This window comes from Emys orbicularis, chromosome 7 (assembly GCF_028017835.1).
Source record: "Emys orbicularis isolate rEmyOrb1 chromosome 7, rEmyOrb1.hap1, whole genome shotgun sequence".
Taxonomy (NCBI): Eukaryota; Metazoa; Chordata; order Testudines; family Emydidae; genus Emys; species Emys orbicularis.
This window is the reverse complement of record NC_088689.1, coordinates 66,201,109-66,223,540: the sequence shown is the minus strand read 5'-3', so window position 1 is coordinate 66,223,540 and position 22,432 is coordinate 66,201,109. Positions and strand designations below refer to the sequence as shown.

At 43.4% G+C, this 22,432-nt stretch overlaps 1 protein-coding gene across 2 annotated transcripts; it reads right to left on the bottom strand.

Moving 5' to 3' along the window:
• Positions 1-290: 290 nt before the first annotated feature.
• Positions 291-20,639, bottom strand: LOC135881388 (dual specificity protein phosphatase 13B-like). Of its 2 annotated transcripts, none has more exons than XM_065408038.1 (4): positions 20,554-20,639; positions 10,331-10,522; positions 9,521-9,741; positions 291-511 (listed from the first exon to the last, which is right to left on the bottom strand). In XM_065408038.1, exons 1-4 carry the CDS (start codon positions 20,637-20,639, stop codon positions 291-293), a joined length of 720 nt encoding a protein of 239 aa, XP_065264110.1. The 2 variants fall into 2 exon arrangements, with proteins under 2 accessions (XP_065264110.1, XP_065264109.1); XM_065408037.1 differs by lacking the exon at positions 20,554-20,639 and adding an exon at positions 10,927-11,045.
• Between the last annotated feature and the right edge of the window lie 1,793 nt (positions 20,640-22,432).

The window sequence follows — 22,432 nt, the reverse complement described above, 5'->3', positions numbered from 1 at the left end:
CCAACGAGTCCACTAAGGCTTGCTGGGGAGGGAGGGGATCCAATGAAGGGGCCAGATGGTCAGCTGGTATGAATTGGCATAAGTCCAGTGGAACGACATTGACAGGCACCAGCTGAGGATCTGGCTTGTATTTCTGCAGGAGGTGAAATTTCAAACTCTCCCTGCTCGCTCCATATGGATTTCTCTAGGCAACTACAGCATAGTCCGGGTTCATCTATCTTGCCAGAGGTACAATCTTCCTGGAGGCAACCTGTATCTCTTGGTCTATAATCAGAAGATGTCCCCCCCATCTAAAGTCTGAGGGGATCTATTCCTCTTCCTTTCTCCCTCGCTAATCGCATGTCTAGTTCCTGAAGCTGCTTGAGGAAGCCAGAGTTGGGACAGACCCCTCGATGTTTACACACAGCCTGAATTGCATCAACAAGGGTCTTGTTTTCACAGATCATTAAGAAAGCAAGTACAAGCGTTGCTGATCGGCTGATCCCCATTGCACAGTGAACTAATACTCTGCCTGAAAATAAAAGAGAGAGAGCAGGTGTCACTATTTTATACCGTATCTGCTGATGGAGTTCATCCAGCCTGAGCTTGGCCGGGCTACTGCTGCAGACAGGAGCATCTAGACTTTCATAATCAGACCAGGCATGGTACATCATCTGTGAGGGAATGTAGTCTGATGGTTGAGGACAGACAAACTCAGGGTATGTCTACATTGAATCTGAGAGCAAACCTTCCAGCCCGGGTTCCCAGACTCATGCTAGTGCACTCAAAATACCTGAGTAGATGGCACTTTGACATTGAGGCTTGGGCTCTGAATGTCACCCCCAGCCGCCAAGGCTTCAGAGCCTGAGTTTCAACCTGAGCCACAACATGGTTATTTTTAGCAGGCTAGCACGAGCCCTGCAAGTGCAAGTCTGTGGTCCCAGGTGCAGTGTAGACATGTCCTCCGAGGTTCTATTTTGTGCCAGTGGTTTATTTTGGCAATTCATTCATCGCTCCAGATGCACATGCAGATAGGGGAGTAAGGAGGTGTAAGGACCTGTGCCTGACCCCACATTGTCAGACCCTACTCACCCTCCTGTGCAAGTGGGTACAGAGTGATGGTGGATCCTCCCCCAATGAACCAGCCAGTGGAGCTAAGCTAACATGAAGGGGGAAGGGACGCATGCCAGAAGAAGGGCTGGAACAGCTTACTTCTATCATGAAACGAGGGAGTAGGGACTGATCTGTGCCTGAGTTACCATTTGGTCCCTGCTCTCATGACGAACTGCAAGGTACCAATCCATCCCTTCGTCCCTCTGTGTTTGGGTTCCCTCATCCACAGCAGTGGGAATGATACTTATCCTTCTGCAAAGCTCTTTGGCTCACAGGTCTGCCTGTAAAATGTGGGCAGAGAGCCTTTCCATGAAAGCGGGTATAGAAAGGTGCAGCATTATCTAGTAGAGCTGGCTGAAAAACTCTGAATTTCAAAATTTCCAACAAAAAAGTGAACAAACTTTTGCAAAATGTCCCCATTGTTCTACCTGCTCTATTTATCTGCCTGCAACACAAAGGGGAAGACTTTTCAGAGGTGCTGACATCTCTTCAAGCTGAGAGTGAAAATTAAGTCCTAATTGGCATTTTTCTTTGAGGAAAGTAGCCTAACATTTGAATAGGCTGTCTGCACTCATTTGAATATGATTCACTTTGCTTTTTCCTTTTACAACAAGGTCTTAGCAATTGCTGCTATCCCTGTGACATCCAGTTTGTTCTTTACTAGCAGGTAACTTTAAAAATGTATAATTGACTATCTTGAGTATGCCAGTGATTTCAGTAATGTGCAAACTATGGGAAGAGCAGTATAGCAAATCCTGCAGTGTGTCACCATCCTGCCCTGGAGAGACCCTCTCTAGGTACGATTGGGTAGTTCACTTTCCACAGCTGTTCTGTACTTGAGTTCTCTTCTCCTCCATTCAAACTAGTGGGAGTACCACTCAGCATTCAGGATCCAGCCCAAATAGGGAATGTGAGTTTTATAGAAGCGGGTCTGAGACCAACTCATTTTTCAAAGGCCACTAATCCATCAAATTTCCTGCTTACCAAATGCTATTCATCCAGCTCAGCTAGATACTATTAGAATACGTTACAACTTATGTCCAGAAGAAAGTGAGAACAACTGATCCCAATGGGGCAGAAAATATCCCATTTTGTTGTCCCTTGGAGGCAGAATACAACCATTGTGGTTATTGTAAGCCTTTAAAATGCAGGGGTGTTTGATGATGTGGACATTGTAGAGCCTACAGCTTGTCAGGGTTTGTCCTTGGTTTGTTCATTCTAACAGCATGTTAGCTTCTCTATTATCAGGGATCAGGAAAAAAGGACTTGTCTACACTTGAAATGCGACAGCTGCGCCACTGAAGTGCTTCAGAGTAGACGCTACCTGTGCCGACGGGAGGCGTTTTCCCGTTGGCGTAGGTAATCCACCTCCCAGAGAGGTACTAGGTAGGTCGACCTGGCACTGTCTACGCTGAGGGTTAGGTTGGCTTAATTACAACGCTCAGGTGTGGATTTGTCACGTATCCAAGTGACCTATTTAAGTCAACTTAATTTTCTAGTGTAGAGCAGGCCAAAGATACCCCTGTGTGGATGAAATCTATCTGTCCAGCCAAATAAACTTGTTTGCTGTGCCTGTCTCCCTGGCTGTTAATACCTTGTACTCTGCATTGGTTTTCATCTCATATTTCATTGCTTTTGTGACACTGCTTTTATTTAAGGAGTTTATAGCAACAGTTGCAATTTTGACTAATGATGACCTTATAGTCACATGCTCAGAGAATGAGCGAGCATGTGGTTTAAAACCTGTTCTTGTCAGCAGGGTCAGAGAAGGTTTAATTCCACAATGGCCTGTATCTGATGAGACAGTCACCTTTCACTATCCTGGCATAAGAAACCTGAGCCCTGCCCCTAAATATAGACATGTCTTCAATAGAAAGCAAAGGACAAATATAGACTACAAGGAAGTAGTACAAACTCCCCTCTGTTGAGAGCAGATATTGACCAGGCTTTAAAACATTTTTTAAAATCTCTTATTATTGATCTTGCAATTAAAAAAAATCAGCTGCTGCTTGTGTTATCATTTTTCCTTTTCATATACAGATTTCAGAAATTATTGTGAGACAAATAAGGATCCCCTTTCTCATGTTGAATTGTATTTTACACCATGAGTAGTTCCATTGAAGTCAATGGGAGTATTTGCAAAATAGGCCAATATGTGCTGTGAGTAAGGGAAATGGCCTTTAAAAGATAATTCCTTGCACTTCAGAGTGCTTCATTTTCAAAGTTTTATGCAACCGTTAATCCTCACAATACCCCTGGTAAGTAGATAGGTTTTGCATTGCTCTCCTCGTTTTACAGAGGAGACAGTTGAGACCCAGATAAGTTTGGACTGGGATTTTCAAAGGAGACTAAAGGAGTTAAGCACACAACTCCTGTTAAAATTAAATAGAATCAGGTGCCTATCTCCCACTGGTTTCTTTAAAATCCAAGCCTAAGTTGCTTGCACAAGGTCAAACATCAATTAGTGGCACTGGGAGACTCCAGAAGTTCTTAAATACCCCAGCCCTAAATAGTGGAAATCTTGGAAGAAAGGATGTTCTTGGAAGAAGCCAGGGACACTTTCTTTTATGTGTCTGAAAAACGCTGTACATATTTATGAAGCTCTAGAAATAATAATATTAAAAATGTCCAGGGTTTGAGCTACATCCAGAAAAGAAGGTCCTACTGATATGGGTCTGACCCAGCACTAGATCCATAGACTAGATTGGATCTGAATCCAAACTGTCCCTGGAATTCAGCATGGTTAAAATAGAAGACTGTTCTGAGTACTTGGTTCAGGTCAGACTTGTCAGTCAGAACTCCATTTGTTGGCTTTGGGCTTGTGTACATGGCAAATTAGTGAGCGGCAAGCCAGGTGTGTAAATCTACAGCGCACTAACTTGCTGCGTTGTGTGGATCCTGCCACCATGCACTGAAAGTGCCATAATGTGCTTTGACTTTGACTAAAATTTCCTGTATGGAACTTTTTGTGCATGATAGCAGGGTCCACATGGCGAATTAGCTTGCAGCAGTTGTAGATTCACCCCCTCGCTTGCCACACACTAGCTTGCTGTACAGACAAGCCCTTGGAGTGTGAGACTGCAATCAGCACAGCGACTATGGTTTTTTTTTAAATGTTGGGTTTCATATTTATTCTCACTCAATGACTCTTCCATCTCAAGTATGCCCAGTCTCCATAGGTGCTGGAACTAGGGATGTTTCCGCACCCCCTGGCTTGAAGTGGTTTCCATTATATACAAGGTTTACAGTTTGGTTCAATGGCTCTCAGCACCCCCACTATACAAATTGTTCCAGTACCCCTGTCAGTCTCCCCATTTAATCTGGGATCTGGAGACCAAGCTGTGTTTTTTCTTCCTTATGCACCCCCCAAAGATTCCACCATTGGAACTTACCTGACCCTTTTTTGTTAGGGATGCAGGATAAAGCCAGAGCTCCCTCGCCCATTCCTGCCTCTCCTCTGCAGGACTGGGAGCAGCAGACCTTTGATTTTATCAGTGAGTGAGTAGATATGTCTCCAATACAAAGAGAAGATGGAGGCAGTGAGAAGGTGCTGCCTTTTCATATTTGCTTCTCTGACTAGATCTTCACTTTAAATGACTCCTTTTCATATCAGCTATTAGTTTCTGAAGGTCTCCCACCAAGACACTAGACCAGCCTATGATTGGCTTTAGAGCTAATCTGCCTAGCTTTCTAAAGCACTTATCACCATGGCATGTAGATTAAGATAATTTACCTCCTTTATATTTTCAGTCTTTATTCCTGGCTGTTGTCCTTTGTTGCACAGAGATTCGGATGAATTCTGCGTGCTGACAATAAAGTGACTGTTTGATGCAGATAAATCATTCACGTGAAATGATTTCATTAGTGTGAAATTGCTCTAATGAAAGAAGATTTTAATTTACTATGTGATTGTTTTGCAGCAAACAAATGAATGTTAAACTTGAGTAGGGAAAAAAAAGCCATGTTGCTATTTAGCTCTTCTTACAGGCTGTGATCCTTGTCTGATAGCAGTTGATATAAAAGGGGCAAGTGCAATCTGAACTCACTGTGATGTATTGCACTTGTTTTACTGAATCGATCCTGAAATGGGTATGTTCTGGATGGCAGACCTGAGCACTCTTGATGGCAGAATATTACCTAGGCCTCTAGCAGGGAAGCAGCTAGCAAAGACACCTTGGCGTCTGGTATCCATGCTCCAGGTCCTCATTCCCAGAGTAGAGTCAGCAGAAAGCCAGACATGCCATGGATGGATGAAGATCTGTCATCTGGCTGGGATTTACATAGAACAATAACACTTTCTTTCTAACAACGGAATATGGCTATTATCTCAGATTCATCCCTGATGTAACTCCGCTGACTTCACAGAGTTTCCACCAGGGATGAATTTTGCAAATTCAACTTTGTTGGCCAAATTCTAGTTGGAAAATTGAATGTTGTTTAACAAATTAGACATTACAGCACATAAGATCTGATTGTCCTTTTTGTTACCCACCATTAACTGAGCTAAATGCCTTGAACTAGCCTTTGCTTCCTCATAGGACTGAGTTAATTTGGGTTAAAACTGTGAACCAGCTCTTCAGCCAGTGTAAATGGGCCTTGCCCCATTGACTTCAGTGGAATAACACCAATGTACAACAGCTGAGGATCTGGCCTATTCTGTGCATCTGTGAATCTTCTAGCTTACCCTTGTTTTTCTCATCACTTGTTTTATTTTACCCACTACCATAAAGCCATGGGCAGAACCAATTGTGTCTTTACTATCAGCTGAACAATAGCAAAGGCCTACTTCCAATGCAGGGCTAATCTACACGGCACAGCAATGCTCACTAGAGGGATGTGATTTCTATATTAATGCACCCAAGGGAACTTTTGGTTCATGCCAGCAGGGTGTACACAGGACAGTTAGTATGCAACACATTGATGCGCTTTAGAAATCACCCCCCTCTAGCGCACTTTGCTGCGCTGTGTAGACAAGCCCTTATCCTATATAGTACCTTTTATCTGAGGGTTTGAAAGTGCTCACAGATGTGGCCAAGAATTGTGATCAGGTGGGGAAAGTGGGAGGTTAAGTGACATGCCTAATGAGCCTGCCGCAGATTCAAGGAGGAAAATCCTTGTTAAGTCGCTGGGCCGCTCTGCCTCCCTTAAGGGGAGACCAACTTTTGCATTTGCACCAGCACAATGTTAGAAGAATGGTCTTTTCTGAACACCCATAATTTCAATGAGTTAATTGATGGTTTTCATCTGCTTGTTTAAAATATGTGCACAGATCAATAAAAAGAAAATCCTGTATTTGCAAACCTTTCTCTCCACATGTAGTTAGTCTAATAATTTTCCATGGACTTCTCTGATCTGTGTCCACAGATTATTTTTCTCCTTCTGCAGACTTTATCAAAAACTGCAGATTTGCATTCACATTTAGTTATAGTCTGAAAAAATGCAAATTGTACGCATTCCCATGCAAAGGAGCAAAATTGATATTCATGGTGTTGTTCTCTCCCCTAGCGCCTTCTCCTATCTGAAGCAAACAAGTTCAGTAAAGGATCGGCCGGAAACATTTCTGGCTGCATGGATTAGCTTGCTTGGAGGAGATTCATCTCACTTGCTGACCCATGAATGGGGATTCTCAAACTACTGTGGTAGTTACATTGTCAATTGAAACCAATGGTTGTACTGACTGTGTGCCATAGGGCCATGCAGGTATGGAGTGGCTGGTTTTCAAGCAGGGCACAAGCCAAAGAAGCTGGAATGGTGGCACCTCATTAAATAGTGCGCTCATGGCCTAGCTACAGCAGCAGCTTCTGGACACCTGCTCTCTATGACAGTCCAGACTTAAGAGGTTGCACATTGAGGGTGATGGGTGCTCCTTTACTTACCAATACTCCAGAATAGTGTTGGTGGAAAGGAGGTCAAGGGTGTCCAATAACTAAGACAACAGTTCCCCTTTAAGGATACAATAGAGCTCCCACTGAAATCAAACAAAACCAACCCTATCCCGCTGGGAATGTCTCCTGCTCAGTAACACTAGCATAAATCTGGAGTAACTCTGATTTCAGTGGCATTACTCTGGATTTACAGTGGTGTAACAGAACAGAATCTGGACTCAAGTGTAATTCTAAAGATAAAATATTTGATTCACAGCTTAAAAAAAACAGTATGTGTGTGTGCGTCATATATACTTAAATGTGACTCAGTATCCTCCTGGATGAACAAGTTAATAAAAATACCTTCTAAAAAGCTGTGTGGAACTAACTAGTCATAATTAAGTGGCAGTTCTACCAAACAGTTTCTCGATCAAACAAAAATACCATGGTATATCCTGACTTTCAAATGAATGGCCCTCGTGTTACCTGGTACATCTATGTTGCTGTGTATCACTACTTTTAAATAAATGCGGCTATTTGGATAACACACCCATCCCTCCTTTTTTTTTCCTGTGCAGGCCCTGGATATTGAGCTGCTGAGTTACTGTAGCTCAGGGAATTGTGCTTCCAGAACATCTTGTTCGTATACGTATCAAACTCTGTCACCCCTTTTAAAAAAAACTTAAAATGATGACTGTCAGCAGCAGCTGGATTGGTTTTTTTTTTGTTTTTTGTTTTTTTTTAATTTGGTCTTCTCTCCATTCCCAGCACTCTTGCTGGCATGTGGACTCGGGGAGTTCAGTAAAGTAATATCTATAGCCGTAACAGTAGGACTAAATATCAATTCTAGCTACGATTAGTTCAGCTGTGATTACCTTATACCCAAACTGTAGTTCCATGGGGCAGCAATATAGTCTATTTTCTTAACCGTTCCACTTTCAGTATTCTGGAATGTACCCAGAAAGGCTTTGTGGGCAAAGTTGTACTAACATCATCCGGGGGAAAGGGAGCCACTAAGTCAACTTGGTTCTCATGTTTTATTCCTTTGTACATTCTCTACGCTAGAATTTACAATGGATTTACAACGGATTCTACCTTTCTTCAGAGGGCTGACTTAATTCGTAAATAGCACACACTGTAGTAGAAGGGGGTCCAGATCCAAACTCCCTGAACTATGGTGGTGGTTTTGAATGCCAAACATAGACCTCAGTTTTTCAAAGCCCAAGTAAATCTTTATGATGGGCCAGATCAAGTCTTCCAAATAGCCTCTGAACTTCTGGTTGTTCACAATCCAGGTCCAAATTTTGCCGCTTAGGACTAACCCTAGAGTGTAGTAGCTATGGACCTTTGTGTCAGATACATCCTACCTTAGTAATTAGTGTTTAGGATCAATGTTGCTGTAAAAACTTGCAACTGTTGAAACAGAACAGGCCCTTAGGTGCATAATTACCATTTGTGCAAGTCTGTAATCACTTAACTTTGTGGTGCTATGGAAAACCCTCCCAATAAAGATTTGCACTTAACTATCTGGATTCACCACAGGGTCTATGCCTCCTGACCACAGAGAGAGCCCACTCACAAAGATTGTCCTGGCAGAAAGCAGATGCAACCTGCTCTCTCCTAGGGGGCCCAAAGGGGCCGACACAGCTCAAGAAGTGGCAACACCTTTCCCCCTCATTTGCCGTCATGCTAACTACTTTGAACACTGAGTGTACAACTGCAGACCTCATGTGTTTGAAAAATCTGGCCCTTAATTCTTCTGTGCCGTATAATATTTCAGACCACTGGCTTCCTGGCATTGAAATAGACTGCGGGTTTGAAAGCAAGTCTTCTCTCTCTTTTTCCTCATGAGAGGTTTGAGTTTTTCTTTCTGGTGCATAAGGGCTGGAGATGTTTATTCCCACCCATAGCGCCACATCTTTTAAATGTGCCTCTCTTTTTTCCAATGGCCAGATGTAAAGAAGCTGTGATCTGTAACCTGCAGAAAGTGCACTCGCACAGGGGTGTGTGATTGTGGTTTAAAGATATGCTAGTTTAATGGCTCTGCATGCTATATACTATACCCCAGTGACAGACCACTCTATAGGTGCTGGGAGCAATTATGAGTGCTGGTGAGCACTGAATTGTCACATGAATTGGCAGAGATGTTACTGTAATTGTGAGACCTGTGAAGATGGCTCTTAAAGATGCCCTTCTTCCTGTGTTGTGGTCTGGCGGTAACTGTGTGCAGCTTACTTTCCTCCAGCACACAGCCTGGCTGCTCCAGCTGAGTTCTGAGCATAGTGGGAGATATAGAAGTAGATTTCAGTTGTAGCAAGGCTTTGTGTCTCCTTCTCTTGGCAGGGCTAAGGTTTGAGTGAAAAACTACTCACCTTCCCTTTATGGCTAATGGGCTAACTGGCTTACCAGACTAGCTGTGGGATTATGGGTAGTGGCTGTGTGACCAGGTATTTCAATTCCCACCCATTTCTACTTGGAATCTGCTTGTGCTGAATGCTAGCTGATGACTTGCTCTGCTTGTTTTTATGCTGAAGCCACGTAACGTGCATAGCCAGTGTTGTTACCTCTTGGAGAATTCAGCGCTGCTCTTATATATCTGGCAGCTTGATAGAAGTAAATGCTGAGATCAAAATTTGGATCATCATCAGCTTCTATTCCATAATAATCTACAGGCAGGTCTCTGTAGAATTTAGCTCCAGTGTCAATGTGAAATCTGCCAGCAGCAGCATTCACAATGTGGGTGATACCCATTCGGCGCAGCTGCTCTTTGTCCCGAGCTGTATATCTGAAAGAAGGAACACCTTAGGTATGCAGGGGGTTGTGCAAGGATTTCTCTGCCCACTGCCCCACAAACCTCTGGGCCAAACTATAATGGAATTGTGCTGCTGTCGGTTACAGACGCTAGGTGCTTCGAAATACTAGCAAACTGGCGTGGCTCAATTTCCCCCCATCAATATTTTTTTTTCAGCACAAACTGGCTCTTGTGAATTTTTCATTTCCATCGTGTTTCTTTCAGGTTTTCATTGGAAAAAACAATTTTTTTCAAAGCAAACTTTAAAAAAGTATTGTTATTATTTAAGCACTGGTAGCATGCTTAGCTGCTGTACTGATGCAGTGCTTCTGTATGACCACAGAGGAGATGTGGTCCATGCTCACTTTACGCCTTAGGATTAGAGGAGGCGTAAAGATGGTGTAAAGCTGCCTTCTCCTCCCCTGCCCTAGGCATAGTTCAACCAGACCCAAGGATTGGGCCCCCATTAGCTGATGATTCCCAAACCTTCCATTCTCAAGTGATTTCATTTGACAGAGCCCCCATTTATCTCCTAGTTCTTGTCTCATTTTGAGGTCAGGTTCTTTAGGAGAATCTCACTTACAAGTCTCCCACGTAGAGGTTTGGCCAGACTTCATTCACGTGGCCAGTGGAAGGTTTATGTGTCCACAGCAGGCGTTGAAGCTCTGTCAGAGGTGGCGTTTGGTAACTGCTCTGGCTTCTGGGGGTCAGGCTCAAAGCGCTTCGTATCCTGGGGCGCAGCAAGTCGTCTTTGCATAACGAATTGAAAGCCATTCTGAAATACAGAATCGAGAAGACACCCCCCCTGTTTATATAGTTTCATTCTCCCTCCCATTCAAAAACTCACCTACAATTACAATAACAACTTACAAGATCCCTGCCCCAAAGAGCTTACTATCTATTTGTTCTGTGTTTTGTGTCCTGATCCATGACAAGGGCTCCTAGCTATTATTGCAATATAAATAGTAGTAGTAATAATAATAATAATATAAGCTGTAAGGGCCGTATTGTGATAGCACTGAACAGTTCAGTTCCAGTGGTTATACTCAATGTCCTGACGACAAACTGCCATAGTAGGAAGGAATTGTATGAGTAGGACAGAACAATTCTGACTAATGAACAACTTCACAGACATGTAGATGTTAGCGTTTTGGAGAGCATTAATTTTATTTCACTTACTTTCCTCCTTCATTCCTTTTCTCTCTCCTCTCTACACTTCTAGTCTTGAAATAAATGTTGGAATTGCAGATAGAAAACAAAACTGACCATAGATATGGAGCCTTTACAAAATTGCCCATCTCTGCTTACTTTAGGAAAGAGAAGGAACACAGGAATTTGCATATAAGAACAGACATGCTCCACCTATTCTGATATCCTCAGTTTGACATTGATGAGTCCCAGTATCAGCTACTTCAGAGGTACTTCCACCTCCAGTGCATAATGAACCTAATTGTGTCAATTCATGCCCTAACTCCAGCTGGTGATCTCAAACACCTACATGACTTGCCTGATGTGTCAAAGGAAATCTGCAGCAGATTTTCTGTGTCTTAACCACCAAACCATCTGTCATTCCATTAAAAAATAGCAGCTCCCTCAGTCCCTCCCATCTCATAATAGCTGCAGCTAACCTTCCCTTCCTTTGACATATCCCATCCCTTGCAGCGTGGCTGGTGACCACTCTAGTGTAGCTGATGACCTTATAAGCTTCCTTCAGCTGTTTTGGCCTCTGTTTATTTACTGCTTCCTGTCATCCCCTCCGCTTTCTTTCTCTACTGCATAAAATTCTCGGTTGACTTTAATTAATATTGCTGAGTCTTTGAGAGCCAAAGAAACCTATCAACCTTGCCTCTCTGAGCCATACAGTAGTAATGAATTATAGGCTGTCTTGTGAGCATTCCGGGTAGCTGTGTGTAGATTGTGTTGCTGAATGAGATCTGGGAAACAGGGTGGCTTAAAATTTATCATACTGCCCCTCCAGGAATTGGACTGTTAAATTATATTAGGAGAGGGCAGTTTATCAAAATACAAATAGAGAGAGTATTTTCTTGGATAACAGTGCAGAGGCACCTATATCACAAACACAGTTAGAATTTACTGAATGCCTCAGCAGAGAGACCAAGGATTGAATGGGCCATGGAGACTTTTCTGCCCCAGGGCCTCGTCTACACTAGCTTTTCTGCACTGTTGGTCAACCAGTGGTGTACTTCCCAGAGTTGCCAGTGGTGTAAGCACTAAAACAGAGCATGCATGAGCTTTTATTTATCACCCTGTTGTCAAACTGTGTTCAGAGTGTGACCTGATGGTGAAAACACCTGCACTCCTACATTCCCTAGCAGTTCCACCAATGCTATGACTGATGGAGCTGCATCAGTGGTAGGCAAATTTTGGGATTAGCGCTGATGTAGATGTATCCCTAGAGGTGGTCGTTCCAGGAGAGCAGAGGCATGTTGACGAGGTAGTACAGGGAAGCTTGTGCTGTACGTGCCCTATGGATAAAGAGAAGATATACTGAAAGTTTTGGAGACTGAAACTAAAATGGGCGAATCCCTCCAAAGTAAGTAATCCTCAAGTAAGCTCCAGCTGTAGTCTCACCCATTTTGTATTCCAGCAAACGAGTTTACAAGCAGGGATGTTCACTGAAAAAGTAAGCATTACAGTAAATTCATGGAAATCAAACCTTGAATTCTCACACACAAATATTCCCACTACAGCCTGATTCTAAGACTCACATTTATCCAGCTAGGGAATAGAATCGTGTCATGTGACTTCTGTGTCCAATCAAAGCTAGCTATCATTGCTCAAATGTCAAAAACAGAATACTCGTAGCAAGTTGATCACAAATGATCTATAGATAGAAAATTCCTTGTAGAAATCATTTAAATAATGAACCCATTCAAGAAAATAAGTAGCTTCCAACAGAAAATTTACAAACAGAAAAAGAAAAATATACTGAATAAACTATTCACTCCAAACTATTTTAGCTCTAGCTTTGTCTACCACTTTTTCACACACATGCAAATTAATTTTGTATCAATTTATTTAAATGCACACTTTAAAAAAAGTGATGAAATGCATAAAGTTATTTTGTCTAGCTGAAATAAGCTAGGCATGTTGCTTAAAATGAGGCTGTACATTAAAAACATCAAGCACACATGGAATATAAATAATGTGGTTATCCAAAGCTATTGTAAAATATTTATAAATATATATTTAATGACTAGCTTGTTTAACTTATCTTACATTGCTTATTTAAATCTTTTTACTCTATTTCTGTAGTGGGCTTGGTTTTATGGCTTACTTTACATGTATATTGTCTTAAAATGCCCATCCAGTTGGGATGCTCTTAATGATATGCATATGAGACATTTCTGGTCTTTGCCCTATTGAAACTGTATCACAGTAATTATTCAACCATGTAAGAGAAATTTTAGCACTATATTTAAATTAATTTTGAGTCACTTTATACTAGAGCTAGTAATTTTAGCTGAACTGTGTAATGTAATTTAATTAAATATATATATAATATATGTTAACTGGAGAATTGCAATCAGGCAAGCCTTTAATAGATCTGAAGGCTAGAAAGAAACATTATGATCATCTAGTCTGACCCCCTGCAGAACACAGGCCAGAGTGTCATCAGTGATTCCAGCACCTAGCCCAACAACTCCTGGAGAATTATTGATGTTATTTAGCATTGGTATTATGGTAGTGCCTAAAGGCCAACCAGTTCAGGGGCCCATTGTGCTAGATACTGTACAAATATGTAGTAAACAACAATCCCTGCCCCCAAATTGCTTACAGACAAACAAGGGAGCCTGGATGAAGGGGAGGAGGAAGACTGGGTAACAAAAGTAATATGCATAGGAAGACAGTTGATTTGTCTCATGCAGCCTTGAAGTCCTTTCATATGTTGTCCTTTACTCTCCTCATGGGAATGCTGAGGTAGAGTCTCTCTCTTCATCACCATTTGGGTGGGTGGGAAGGCCTTTTCTCTCTTCCCACCCAGACAAGCAACAAAGAATGCCATTTTCATTAATTCCGGCCTGCTCTACACTACTGAATTAGGTTGACGCAAGGCAGCTTATGTCGACCTAACTATGTAAGTGTCCACACTAAAATTTTGCTCTTGCCGACGTAACTGTCTTGCTACACCAACTTAATAACTCCACTCCAGGAGAGGCGTAGAGTCCATGTTGATGTGGTTAGGTTGACACAGTGTCAGAGTAGACACTGTGTTGCTTCCAATGACTGTTACTGGTTTTCAGAAGCTGTTCCACAATGCCCCACACTGGGCTTAAATTGCAGCAAAGGAGGTTTAGGTTGGATATTAGGAAAAACTTCCTAACTGTCAGGGTGATTAAGCACTGGAATAAATTGCCTAGGGAGGTTGTGGAATCTCCATCATTTTTAAGAGCACGTTAGACAAACACCTGTCAGGGATGGTCTTCTAGATAATACTTAGTCCTGCCATGAGTGCAGGGGACTGGACTAGATGACCTCTCAATGATTCAATGATAGTCCAGTTACTACAAGTGCTCCTGGTGAGGATGGGCACTGCCGACACAAGGCAAAAGTGATTTAATTACTGCGGCGGCTGTATGCTGACATAACTTGAGTCGACATAATTTTTTAGTGTAGACATACCCTCAGGGGTGCCCCGAAGCATGGTGGTGTAACTAGCACAGTTTCATGCCACAATATGGAGAGGACCTTTGAGGTAAGGTCCTCTAACATAAATCCCAGTCCTTTGAAACTCCATATTACTTTCCTCCCAATTTATCTGTAGACATACTTGGCTAAATAGGAAGGAAGGAAATAATAGGGCAGGGTGACTAGTGACTAAGTGACACTGTTCCTTTTGAGTCAGTACTGAACCAAACTGCCGCACCATATTAGCAGATGACACAGTGCTGCACAAAATAGTGTTGGCACTTCAGTAGGTGGTATTGTGTTCTTTGCATGGTTATGAAGCCAGTGCCCTAGCACAGCGTCATCTCATCACTTCACTATACTTTTTTTTTTCTGGTGTGATAGAGGAGAATTTTAGGAAAATTTCATGACATCATTATCCTTGCTTCAATAAGCTATTAAGTGTTTTAATCCCATCAGTAATTATCAGTCTGTGCATTTGTAGAATACCATCTTTTCCCCAACTGAATAAACACGCCTTTAATGTTCACCCTGCAGAGACATTACTCATGATTTGTTTTTGACTGGCTGGGACATGTTGTAACCCTATCATTTTAGTTAAAAAGTCAACCTGAATGCACTTCAATTGTATTATGTTTGACAGATGATTGTAAAAGACCAGACTGAAGCTCTGGGTTTGGCCAAGGTAGGGCATGTCAGGTCTGTGCCAGTTGTATCTTTAGAGAGACAAGGTGGGTGAGGTAATAGCTTTTATTGGACCAGGAGACAAGCTTTAGAGTTTATGCAAAGCTCTTCTTTAGGTCTTGGAAAGGTACTTAGTGTCACAGCTAAATACAAGGTGGAACAGATTGTTTAGCATAAGTAATTAGCATATGTTGCAAGAGACCATTCAAGGTGAAGTAGGTAGCCAATACCTCTGCAGTCATCAGGGCCGGCTCCAGGTTTTTTGCGCCCCAAGCAAAAAAAAAAAAAAAAAAAAAAGCTATCTTTCTCAGACCTGAAGAAGAGCTCTGGGTACCTTGAAAGCTTGTCTCTCTCACCAACAGAAATTGGTCCGTAAAAGGTATTACCTCACCCACCTTGTCTCTCTCATATCCTGGGACCAACACCGCCACAACACCACTGCTAACAGTTGTGCTTTAGAAAGTCACAAATGCTTTGCAGAAAACCTATCCATTGGAAAGATTACTCCATGATAACATATGTTTGAGGAAAGGTTTTGTACTTTATCTGTTACATCTCTACACAAATGGCAAATATTATAGTCATCATTCTTCCTTCTTGCTGTTTAACCCGATAGTCTCACTGGAGCCATAATTTATCGATCGCTGGGAGTGCTGTGGGAAATAGTATGAATCAACTACAGTGATGATTGAGGTAGGACTGGCTGGGTTTGAAAGCTGAGACATTGGCTGTTTCCAGGGATGCACAAGGTATTTGAGCAGCCAACTGTCTGTAAGAAAATCTCTTCAGCAGCTGGAGGATGTAATCCGAATAGCATTTCCAAATTTAGTAGGGACAAGTTTAGCACCAGCTGTGCATTTTGTGTAAGGTGATGACCACATGCCCTAGTCTGACTTTGCAGAATCCATTTCAGTGGCCTGCTCTTCTCTATACAATGTGGTGTCAATGTCTGGAGGAATGTGAGCTAGATCACTCTTCACACAACATAGAGCTGCACGGATGAGAATGAAACATCTGCCTGTCTTCTCCTTGGATACTATGCTGGTAGCAAGTGGCCTCTCCCAGTATAGGGCTAGATTGGGATGCCCTTACTCCACATGGAATAAGGTCTACTCAGTGTAAGTCCCACTGAATGCAGTGGAAGTATTCATGGAGTAAGGTGTACAACCCAAACATCAATAAGGGCATCACTATCTGGCCTGATTTTCAGAGGTGCTGAGCCTGCCCCAGCTCCCATGGACTTCAGCTGGAATTGTGGAGAGACAGCCCTTCTGTAAACCATGCCTCAGATATGTCTCCCTGATCTCTCTCTTTTCCTCTCTCAGTGATTCTGTGGGCTGGTCAGCTGGGATCATACCTGCTGATCTTGAATGCTGCAGGAAGTAAAACAGCACATGGTCCCTCCAGATGGGTCTATATTGCTCTATAGCGTATCAGATGTTCTTGTGACATCAGCTACTTGCTGTATCTCTGTTGATGAGTATTATGTGTATGCGTGTGGTCACTTAAGGGGAGAGCATGGAGAGGATTCTCTCTATTGTGCAGTAATATTGTGGTTAATTGCAAAGTCTGGTTACAGCTGCTGATGTCGCCGTTCTTTAAAGTGGAAAATGGGCTCACCAAAGAAGTTACCTACACTGCATTGAAGGTCACGGTCAGGGGTTAAAGTTCAGGGGAACACAGCCCTTGCTCCCCTGCTAAAAGTACATGGGAGTTCCCCCTCTTCCTCTTGGCTTGGGAGACCATTTTTCCAACTGTAAGCAGGGTCTGAATGAATTCTCCCCTGACAGCTAGCTGGGAGTGGGAGAGACTTCAGGAGCAAACTGTATTTACATGAACACACCTACTCTGCTTAGATATCCATCAGATAGAGTAGTGTGGTTCAAAATAATCAACTTTGGCTGGTGTTGGGTTACAAATCACTTGAGTACTGAATGCAGGGGTAGTGAAATGCTGTTACCAATGTTGTTGTCATTATTATATGAATAAAGGGGAGCAGAACTGTGCTTAACCTGTCACAAATGAGGGGGTCATCCTCAGCTGAAAGGACTTGGTTAAGCCAGGGGCTTGAATGCCAGACCCCTGTGAAACTAAGGGGGGGGGGGGACAGGTGTCCCAGCCAGGAGGTGTGGACTCTCTCTAAGGGTCCCTGGTCTGGTTTAACCTGTTCCTTCCCACTGTTCAAAGAAAGCGCTAAATAGGCTTCATTAGGAGCCTCTTTGTTATGTTAAAGTGCTCAAATGAGAGCTGAAATCACTTGAAATGGGGTCGTGTTTCTGCCCAGCCTGCAAAGAACTGAAAATTACTAAGAGACTGATGTGCAGAGGTTGCAACAGAAGGTGACTGACAGCTGGCGAATGAGTGGCAGGCAGGGCAGCGAGCAGAATGAGCGGCTGGTGGGGCGGCCAGGCAGCGAGGAAGCGCAAGCAAGGTGCCTTCATCCCCAGGTGGGAGGTGAACTCACACAGATACACCTCTGAATCCTGGGTCCTCACTGACCAAGGACAACCACTGTGAGTGGGGTATGGTGAGGGAGCAGAGAGGGACACAGAAAAGGAACTTTTGGTTGTAGAACTCAAGAACATGAGGTGGAAGGCACTGCCCCATGCACTCTGGGGTGAGTGTCCTGCTCACAGTTTTATGATTATGAATCCTGCTTCTGGCATTTCCCCTAATTAATGTTGGGTGACTTCCCTCCTTTCATTAAAAGTTTCTTTTCTACACTCAGACTCTGTGCTTGCGAGTGGGGAAGTATTGCCTCTCAGAGGTGCCCAGGGGTCGTGTGTAATTGTCCCAGGTTACTGGGTGGGGGCTCGAGCTGGTTCTGTGTGGTATTGTTGAAAAGGAACCCCTAGATATTGAACCCGGCCCTGGTTGCTGCCAGCTCCACCTGGCAGAAGGGTTACACAACTATAGCGCCCCTTCCTTCTTGGTTGCCATGGTGAGCACCCAGTCTACTGGCAGGGTTACAAAATGGCTGTTAAAACATGGCTTCGTCAGGTAATGTAGGTTGGATTGCAATGATGTCTCCAAACTGTGAAGGTTTGGTTACACTCCATACACACACACCCCTCCCCAGTATCAGCAGGGAGTCTGGCTATGGAATTCCTGTCCAGAAGAGGATGGGTGTCAGAGCCCTGAGAATGGGTGTGTATGTGTGCTGAGTGGGAAGATCTCACCACTTCCATGCTGGAAGAGGAAGATTTAAGGCCTGATCCGAAGCCAGCTCTGCCATTCCCCAGTAAGTAACCTGAGGGCATCTGTCATAACTATAAAGGGAAGGGTAACAGCTCTCCTGTGTACAGTACTAAAAAATCCCTCCTGGCCAGAGACTCCAAAATCCTTTTACCTGTAAAGGGTTAAGAAGCTCGGGTAACCTGGCTGACACCTGACCCAAAGGACCAATAAGGGGACAAGATACTTTCAAATCTTGGGGGGGGGGGGGGGGAAAGGCTTTTGTTTGTGCTCTTTGTTTAAGGGGTTGTTCGCTCTTGGGACTGAGAGGGACCAGACATCAATCCAGGTTCTCCACATCTTTCTAAACAAGTCTCTCCTATTTCAAACTTGTAAGTAAATAGCCAGGCAAGGCGTCTTAGTTTTACTTTGTTTTCTCAACTTGTAAATGTACCTTTTACTAGAGTGTTTATCTTTGTTTGCTGTACTTTGAACCTAAGACTAGAGGGGAGTCCTCTGAGCTCTTTAAGTTTGATTACCCTGTAAAGTTATTTTCCATACTGATTTTACAGAGATGATTTTTACCTTTTTCTTTAATTAAAAGCCTTCTTTTTAAGAACCTGATTGATTTTTCCTTGTTTTAGATCCAAGGGGGTTGGATTTGTATTCACCAGGAGTTGGTGGGAGAAAGGAGGGGGATGGTTAATTTCTCCTTGTCTTAAAATCCAAGGGGTTTGGATCTGTATTCACCAGGGAATTGGTGAAAGGTTTCTCAAGGCTTCCCAGGGAAGGGAATTAGTTTTGGGAATGGTGGCAGCGGACCAGATCTAAGCTGGTAGTTAAGCTTAGAAGTCTTCATGCAGGCCCCCACAGTTGTACCCTAAAGTTCAAAGTGGGGATACAGCCTTGACAGCACCTGTCTGAATGTAGCTGAAAGAGGATGTGAAAGACCAGAACAAAAGGAGCTGTAGCTTCTGTAAAGTACAGAAAGTAGCTGACCAAGAAAAGCAAGATACTGAAGTGGCTCTGCTTGGGCTTGTGTCCTGAGTGAGTTGGGTTAGAAAAGGACACCAGACCCTCTTTGCTAAGACATTGAATTAAGATAATTTATATGGCTATGGTGAGGTTAACAGGATTTGCAGGACTGGGCCCTTACTCTTGTGAGCATTCCCACTGACTTGTGCAAAGCTGACTCATGAGCAAGGGTTTGCAGAATCAGGAGTCTAATCTGTTACTCAACTGTGGGAGGAAAATTTCCCTTTATTGTATGAGTAGGTATTTTGGGCCCAATATGGACCGCAACATATAGCTATGGGGAGCATGGCAGACAGTGAACACACAGAAATCAATTTTCCATGGCTTCTGCACCCCTGCTGCCTGGAAATATTTTGTTGCTGAATTGGGCCCTTTATTTACTAGTTACGAATTTTATGTGCCACTTTAATAGCGTGCATTGTAACTATTTAAAGACCTGCATTAAACAGGCCCAGACATTGTGTTAACAGTCTGCACATTACGATGTATTTTTTGTAACTGCTTGTTATAGCATCAGCTATTAAGAATTTATTACTAGTGCATTTTAGACCGTGCTTTACAGTAACTTTAATTACAGCCATCTAGCTATCATTAAATAAATATTCATCAAGAGCAGGAACCCCAGGGTAAAGTGACCCGAAAGGCTTTTACCTGCCAAGACCGGAGGTCAGGCCCTTAGGTGTCAATGATGCCATTGGCATTTGCAAGGAAACACAAACATTTAAAGCTGTGCAGGGAGCTGTGTTCCTCCCCTGTGCTAGGTGTTCATGAGGTCATCAGCTGGAGCATGAGAGAAACAGAGCCCTGAGGGCCTGAACTTAGCTCTTGGCAGAGGAGTGAAGGAAGCAGCATGGGCCAAATCCTGCAATCAGTCCCCCTTCAGCCCATTGAAGACGGTTGGATTTTTGGCAGAGCAAGTACAGGAGAATGGCTGCAGGATGGCGGCCTGGAACAGAAACTGTAATGACTGCACGTGCATCCCAACAGAGCCCTGCTTCTAGGAGCTGGCTGAGCTCCCTCCATTCCCATCAACCTGAGCAGCAAAGTGAAACACTTAGGCTCTGGTACAACTTCAGATACGGTGATTATGAATGTGAAACAATCCAAAGGCTCTAGCTGGTCCAAAATGCATCTGCCATTTCTTCTGTAATGAAACCCATGCCACAGACACTCCACAGGCTCCCAGTCAGCTTCTACTCCCAAGTTTAATGCCTTGGTCACAGTCTTCAAAGCCAGGGATGGATCAGCTGTGTTACACACTGCCTTTCTTTCCACCAACCACCAGGACAGTTGCACCCCTCCGGGACAATGCCCAGGTTGAAGCATGTGAGAACCAGGTGAAAATGCATTCTTGCTCCAGGGGATCTGGCTGAGGAACGAACGTCTGGAGGAGAGGAGATGAATCCAGTCTGCTCACCTTTAGGAAATGCTGCAATTGCTTCCTCTTTAATAAACCTTTCCCACCATAACCAGAACAACAGTCATAACTTCAAATCCTACCCCAGTGGAGCTTTCCATTACCTGAAAAAGGAGAGGAACCAGACACTCCTTGAAGTCTACTTTACATGGATGGTGATCAGATACTGTAGTCATGGGCAGCAGCACAAAACTGCAAGATAGAAACTGTTAGTGATTCAGGGATCTCAAACATTTTCTCTGTGAAGCACTTCAGTCTGCATTAAAAGTGTGACCATGAACAACAACTGCCCTGCCCAGCTCAGATGCTGGTATTTCAAATGAAGAAAAATGGAGAGGTGCTTTTCATAGGTTTGCTCACAGCTATAGTCTCTAGTTCATGCCCTTCACCCAAACTGGCCTTACAGACAAACTTTAAGTGGTATTTAGGAAGGCAGACTTCAGTGGGAGGTTTGGCTTGTGGGGTCAGGAGAGGTATATGCTGCCATTTTAAGTTTAAAACCCAGAGATTTGCTTGCTTTGCTGCTCTGCTCCAAGTTTTCTGTCGCTCTCTGTTTTGGATTGTGATAAAAATGATAATACGGCCCCTCTGTGGGCTGCCACATTGTTGCATTAGATCTTTAGACTACAACTAAGGTATGTCTACACTACCCCGTGAAGACACCGCGGTGAGTAGGTCTAAGTACGTTATTCACGTAGCTGAAGTTGCGTAACTTAGATCGACCCCTCCCTCCCCCCCCCCCAGTGTAGACCAGGCCTAAGTAATCTCTGAGAATTTCATAGGACTATTGACATCTCTTTCAGGAAAAATGCCTGGGTGCTGTGAGGATATGTGCACTGTTTCTTTAAATCTGTAGGAGGTCATGATGGTAAATGCCTGCCTGAGTCCTGCCTACCCTACAACTTCTTCTACCATTGGATTGATGTCAATGGTGAATTATGTGCAATAGCCTTATTGAGGTGAAGCCTGAGGAATACTCAAGCTCTGTTAGAAGTGGGGGGAGCCTCAGTTTTCACTGTTTGATAAGACAAATCATCCCTTGTCCCAGGTGACATTTTATGCATTGGGGCTAGAGTGGCTGGAGCCTGGAAAGGTTGAGAGTTTTGGTTTGGAATTCCAGCTCCAATTCCATCCCCTTGAACTTTGGGAAATTTGCATCCAGATCCAAATGTCATGGCTAGTACATCCTCCTAGTACGGACTCCAACCATCCAAACGTTCCCAAACTTGGAGAAGATTTGGATCTCAGTTCATTGAGGCTCACCTCTAATTTAGATAGTCCCCCAAACATAGGATGCTTATCTCATCGAGCCAAATTATTTGAGACTATACAATTAATTTAGAACATTTTCTCTTCCCACTTCAAGACTTCTACTTGAAGTGATGCTTGCATCAAATTTGGCTCTTCCTATAGATAGGGGTAAATTTTGGAAGTAGGATTCTGAACCTGCCTCCTGTATGCAGGTTTTACGCGGGTGTAACTACAGTGACTCTGGTGGCATTATTCCTGATTTGCACAAGCATTAATGATCTGGATGGTGGGATGGATTGCACCCTCAGCAAGTTTGCAATGACACTAAGCTGAGGGGAGAGGTAGATACGCTGGCGGACAGGGATAGGGTCCAGAGTGACCTGGACAAATTGGAGGATTGGGCCAAAGAAATCTGATGAGGTTCAACAAGGACAAGTGCAGAGTCCTGCACTTAGGAAGGAAGAATCCCATGCA